Source organism: Emydura macquarii, unplaced genomic scaffold, assembly GCF_026122565.2.
Source record: "Emydura macquarii macquarii isolate MOO-44397 ecotype Brisbane River unplaced genomic scaffold, CSIRO-AGI_Emac_v2 contig_383, whole genome shotgun sequence".
In the NCBI taxonomy this organism is placed as follows: Eukaryota; Metazoa; Chordata; order Testudines; family Chelidae; genus Emydura; species Emydura macquarii.
This window is the reverse complement of record NW_027130520.1, coordinates 7498663-7505125: the sequence shown is the minus strand read 5'-3', so window position 1 is coordinate 7505125 and position 6463 is coordinate 7498663. Positions and strand designations below refer to the sequence as shown.

The window sequence follows — 6463 nt, the reverse complement described above, 5'->3', positions numbered from 1 at the left end:
GCTAATTTATGATGTGGGAATCTGCTGATCCAATAGACTCTGTCCTACTATTCCAGCAAAAAGAAGAGAGAGGACCAAGCTCTTTAATTTGGTTTTGAGGTATTGGGGTCTTCTTTCCCTTCTTCCTATTTGTGGGGGGCTAGATTTCTTCACCTCAATATGCTAGCTTCATCCCTGTCACTGCATTCTCCCCAGCTGTCATCAGAACCCCACACCCGCTCCTGTTGGGATGTCAGGGAGCCAATATTCCAGGGAGCGGATTCTTACTATGACAATCAGATTGGGCAGAATCATGGACACTTCCCCACGGAGCTGGAGGGGTGGAGTGCAGGGAATTGCTCTACAGTCACATTGAATGTGTGGGGAGGGAGTCTTGCAGTAGGAGCTATGGTTGTGGAGTCTGGAAGCCTCTGACTGCGAGTCTCTGCCTTTCCAGGCATCTTATACAAAATGGCAGATATGCGGCAGCAAGGGCTGCTAGCACAGAACAAATGTGAATATAATTATTTCCAAGGGCTAAAGTGGGGTGAGTTGCATAGCATCACAGACCCAAGCTGAACAATTGAGGGAAAGCGCTGAGTTGGCTCTTGGAAGGATTGGTTGCTTTTGGGATGGCATTTACATTTCAGTGCACTATTTTAAGCCCCAAAATGTTGTGGTGAGATAATCAACTTCTATCACAGGGACTGCCTAGGTTCTTACATTAGTATCTATCCCTGTAGTTTCTGATCACCTGATATTTCTGGAGGCCACCTTAAGCCCTGCCTAATTCCTTTATTCCCTTTTAACATCTCCAAAGCCCTACCTTCTGACATCTTGTCATGACACCAATCACTACAACTGTCTTTCATTTGCACCTAAATACTACAGTTAACAGCCCACTCTAAATTCCAAGAAGAAAAACTATGTTATGGTGGAGTTATGGCTGTATCAATAACATAAGGGTAAAAACCATTACACGGCTGTTGTAATTATCCCAAAACCACGCTCAGGAAATTTAGAGCTAAGGTTACAATTAAAAGGAAGCCAAACACATTAAGGTATGGAAACGCACAGATAAAGCACCCAAACAACCTTAACTGTGCCCTGTAATGACACCCAGCAATAACCATATGATTATGTTTAAAGCATCATAGTGTTCGTGGTGCCAGGTTAGATGAAGCTGGTTTTTAAAAAGACATTTGGTTTTCATATATTTTTTTCATCCCCCCTCCCAGTCCCCTATGTCACATCTCTTGCTGCCTAGCATCCAGCTGCTGCTATGCTGACCTTATGAGCAAAACTGATCTGGAGTTGGAGATTTTACCATGTAAAAGTTAAAATAGGAAGTCTGGAGAATGACAGCTTTTCTGCCAGTTTTAGCGAGTAGATATGCTCTGTGCTCTCCAAAGGGTAAATTCCATTGCTTTTCCTTTTCTGTGTGTTTTACTGATTTAAAGCTTGTCAGTGTTGCTGGAAAAGGGTTTTGAATTACATAAAGCAGTGGGGAGAAGCGAAGCTTTCAGTCACATTGTTCTGTGGAGAAGCTCTTTTCCAGTCATTGTTGGAGGCAGGCCTGATGGGATTTCAGCTGAGCCTTGTAAAATAGAAATGTTGAGTTTTAGGCTTCTGTTATTTTCTGTGGTTGAATGTCCACCCAATCCCCCTGCACTTTTATGCATCTTTGAGCTGATAGAAATATAATTATAATTTTCACATACATATAATGAGCATGTCTTTATAAACAATATCCATATTTAAAGAATTTTGCTGCAGGTTGCCTTCCCTCCGAATACATGCAGAAGGAATAAATTTTTAAAAAGGAATGGGGATGGGTGAGGAGGGTTCATTTTACATTTTAATAGCAAGAGACTGTGGAGACATACAAGTTGAGCAGGAGACAGAAAAATAGGGCTTAAGCAGAATTTAAATGCAGTCTAGGCCTTGTGCTGGTCTTCGACACACAGGTGAATTTCACCTTAAGACAGTGGCTGTAGCTTCTGTTATTATAAAGACCTGTGATGCTTGGTGTACAGTAGATGAAATTGTAGTAGCCCCCAGAAAATAATAGATATAATTACAGTAAAATGTGGAGGCTGCAATGAAATTTTTCAAAGATAAGTGCTTGTTTAAACATTATAATCTACTTTCATCTAATCAATAATCGATTGTTCAACCCATTTTGTGTTTTTAGGTTGGACTCCCTGAACAAATAATAATACTTTGATGCCCATTAATGACAGGCAATCTCGGTGTCTTAGAGAAGGCTCATCCCTGAGCAATGATCTATCTGTTGCTCTTTCTCCAAGGGCACTCAGAGAGTAAAGGGAGCCCACTTGAAGCTGCTCTTCTACAAGAGATTGATGTAAGCTTCCTTAAACACTGACAGGAAGCAATCCGGCCAGTTTCTCTCTGTTAGTACCGTACAAGAGCAACACCAAATAATAAAGGTAAGCCTCAGAGGTCAGGGAGAGAGGAGGGGGAGGAAAGTCCTTTGGGAAGAGGTCTTCACAATGGAGAGCTGCCCTCAGCACTCCCTGGGCTCACTACTAGGAGACCAGGATCCCGGCGGAGCTGGTCTTGGTGCCTGCCCCATTGGAGCTCTCTTTGGGCAGCAGTTTCTGGTCATCCTCACCCATTAGGCAGATGTTGTGCTTCTCCCAGAACTCGTTCCTCTCTGGCTCTTCAATTGCAGTTGCTGTGTCAGGGTCAATGATTTTGTAGCTCTTGCAGGCAGGGAGGACCTCCTTGATGGTATGCTCCACCAGCACCCTGCCTAACATGCAGTTGCACTTGCAGGTGGGGCCCACCTCTCGCAATGTGTTGATGACCAAGCTGTGCTCATTCAGCTCCCGCTCCAACTCAGCTGCCATGGAGGCCAGGTCCTGTTGCTCCTGCTGCAGCTGATTGAACCTAGTCACCATCTGCTCTGCCATCAGGGCTTTGCCGGTGCATGGAGCAGTCGGTGTGGTCTTGCTCTTTCCACTGTCTGCCATCTTCTGACCAGAAAGGAGCACTGCTCCAGACATGAGCCAAGGTATAGGTTGCTGTGTCCAGCATCTGGCAAACAGGCAAGAATCATTAGACTCATGACTCATCTGTCTAAAGGCCATAAGCCTAGCAACTTCCAAGTAAGCACATATGGTGCCTTCTAAATCGATGGACACTGCTGCCCTTGGTACCAATCTGTTGGCACTGACCTCCGCACCAAGTGCCTCTATAATCCGAGTCCCAGTACTTTCTGCCTTGGTGCCAGCTACTTCATGGTACCCTCTACACTGGCACTGAGTATATCAGCTCCTAACCAGACAATAGTTCTCATCAACCATCTTCAAGCTTACCCGAGGAAAATCAGTGAGAACATGTCTCAGACATGTGTGCAACAGAGTACCCTTCTGTGTATCTCTGTTTATCAAGACTTTGATGACAGACGTCTCCACTCCGGTATGGGGGCTCATTTAGATTATCTTCAAATTCAGGACCCCTGGTCCCTTCAAGAAGTTCACCTCTTATAATTTGAAGCCATCCACCTGGCATGCAAACATTCCTACCTCCTCTTTTAGGATCCACAATACAGAAGTCTGACAGACACCACCACAGATATGCGTCATGTCAGCAATCAAGGGGAAGCAAGATTATCCCCATTCTGTCAGGATTAGAAACTATGCGCCTGTGGAATTGATTCATTCCAAACCAATTCACACTGGTGGTTCTGCATCCTCCTAGCCTTCAGAACAACTTGTCAGATCAATTTAGCAGGCAGTTCTTTAACTCAGTCCTGCAGAACATCCTTCACAAATGGGGATTCCCACAAATAGACTTGTTTGCCACAGACCAGAACAACAAATATCAGATGCTCTGTTCCAGAGGGCGCTCCAGTCCAGGCTCCCTGGCAGATGCCTTTCTGATCCCCTGGACAGCAGGACTGACGTAAGCCTTACCGCTGATTCTCATGATATCAAGGACACTGAAGCAACATGCAGGAGTGATGATTCTGATAGTCCCAGCATGGGCTAGGCAGTGCAGGTATCAGATCTGATGAACCTTGCCATACAGCCCCCTATCACCTTTCTGGCTCCATCAGCCGAGTCTCACAGAAGAACTACACTCAGGCCCAGCTTCATTACAGCTGGATGCCTGGATATTTGCTGAGTGATGTCCACCAAAAGAAGCTGTTCAGCAGAGGTTCAGAGCATTCTGCTCCAAAATAGGAAACCTTCCACCAGAGTTACTTACAAAGCTAAATGGAAGAAGTTTTCTATTTTGGCATCTCTGTACTGGCTTTCTCCCTTGACATCACCAATTTCAGCAATATTGGACTATTTGCTGGCCCTGAAACATTCTGGGCTTTCCATCAGCTCCATAAGGGTCCATCTAGTAGCACCTGCCTATCCAGGAGCAATACTGTATTTTCCCACCCTACAGTGGCAAAATTCCTTAAGTGCCTCATCCATGGTTTTTCCCTTAGTTTGGGAGTCCCCTCCTGCTTGGGACCTTGATGTCATATTTTCAGGGAGATGGGTCCCCACTTTGAGCCCTTAGCACCCTATTTTGCTATACCACCCATCAGTGAAGACTGCCTTTCTGGTAGCTGTGACATAAGCTCAAAGGACAGATGAAATTCGGGCCCTCATGGCAGGTCCTCCTTATTAAGTAGGTTTGGCAGAATTAATTTTTTTGGTATATAATTTCAATGGATAATACTGATGTTTATTTTTAATCATGTATTAGATTTTTATCAATTTTTAAAAAAATTTTCACAGTTGCAGGAAATTATGGGGGGTGGGAGCCAGACATTTATTTCATGACAGAGATTGAGATTCAAAAAAGTAAAGTTTAATAATCTGTTAAAACACAAATGATCAATGTCACATATAAAAAGTAAATGCATACAAAATATATAATACACAAATAAATATCTTTAAATCAACAAATCATACTTATTTTTACAATTCATTCTCTATTTCATTCGCCATTTTTAACCAGCCTAATTCAGAAATCCAAATCACTCAATTTTAACTCTAATAAGTTCTTTTGCAGAAATTTTCTTACCTTGCCTATTTGTAAATTTTGATTATTCTCAATGGAAATATTTTTCATGGGTTTGTGTGTGTACAGTGAAATTGATGCTTACTGATGTTTACCGATAGAAATCTAATCCTCCTGGACTATTAATAACTGATTCAGAAGGACAGAGTCACTCTTAGGCCTCACCCCTAGTTTCTGCCCAAGGTTATCTCAGGTCCATATCAACCAATCCATCACCTCCCAATTTTTTCTCCCAAACCTCATTCGACCCCAGGGGAAGCTAAACTTCAAACACTTGATACAGCGAGGGCATTGTCTTCTTACATCAACAGAACAAAATCATATAAACTATTCATGGCTCAGACTATTCATGGCTTTTGCTGGTAGAGGTTGCTCTTTAATTTTATCTTAACAGAGGTTAGCTAAGTGGATTTCCAACTGTATAAGGACATGTTATGAGTTAGCCAGGTTATATCCATCTCACCCATATTAAAGCTCATTCCATTAGAGCTCAGGCAGCCTTTGCTGTCTGTTTGAGGAATGTCCCTACACCTGAAATTTTAGAGTAGCTACGTGCAGTTGGTCCATACATTTATGAGACTTTATTCCTTAGTAGAAGCTGCCAAGTCAGATGCCCATTTTGGTTGGGCTGTCCTGCAGTCATTATTTAAATAAGACTTTGTCATGGGACCAGTGGCTCTTCAGGGAGAATCAAGAGCTAATGGGCCATGACAACCTGATAAACCACACCTGGGAGCAGGCAGATGTTCTAGGTGGTGGCTGGTTAGTCAATTAGCATGGGAGCAGCTGAGTTCTATAAGAAGACTGCCTGAATAGTATAAGTAGGAAGCTGCTCAACTAAGAAGGTAGATCCCAGGTGAGAAAAAGGAGGATGCTTCTCTTGCTGGGGAAGACCTGGGAATATAGGCTAGGGGGAATCTACAGGAAACTGTTCAGGCTCTATAGGGGAAGAGCCCTGTGTTAGGGCTTGGAGGGAGAGCCCCAAAAGAAGACTCCCAGGGAAAGGGAGACAGTTGGGGACCTCCAGTTCTTCCCTTGAGAAGAGAGCTAGCGGGTACCTTTGGAGAGGCCCAGCAGCTGTGGGGCTGGCTTAGGTGGACAGCTGAGCCACAAAAGTAGAATCATAGAAGATTACGGTTGGAAGGGACCTCAGGAGATCATCTAGTCCAACCCCCTGCTCAAAGCAGGACCAACCCCTACTCTAAATCATCCCAGCCAGGGCTTTGTCAAGCCTCAGCTTAAAAACCTCTAAGGATGGAGATTCCACCACCTCCCTAGGTAACCCATTCCAGTGCTTCACCAGCCTCCTAGTGTAAAAGTTTTTCCTAATAGCCAACCTAGACCTCCTCCACTGCAACTTGAGACCATTACTCCTTGTTCTGTCATTTACCACCACTGAGAACAGCCTAGATCTATCCTCCCTGGAACCCCCCTT

The 6463-nt window shown here is 44.0% G+C and overlaps 1 protein-coding gene across 1 annotated transcript; it reads right to left on the bottom strand.

Moving 5' to 3' along the window:
• Positions 1-2528: 2528 nt before the first annotated feature.
• LOC137145315 (prefoldin subunit 2-like) lies at positions 2529-2990 on the bottom strand. The gene has a single exon (XM_067536009.1). It carries the CDS (start codon positions 2973-2975, stop codon positions 2529-2531), a length of 447 nt encoding a protein of 148 aa, XP_067392110.1. The 5' UTR covers positions 2976-2990.
• Positions 2991-6463: the final 3473 nt, after the last annotated feature.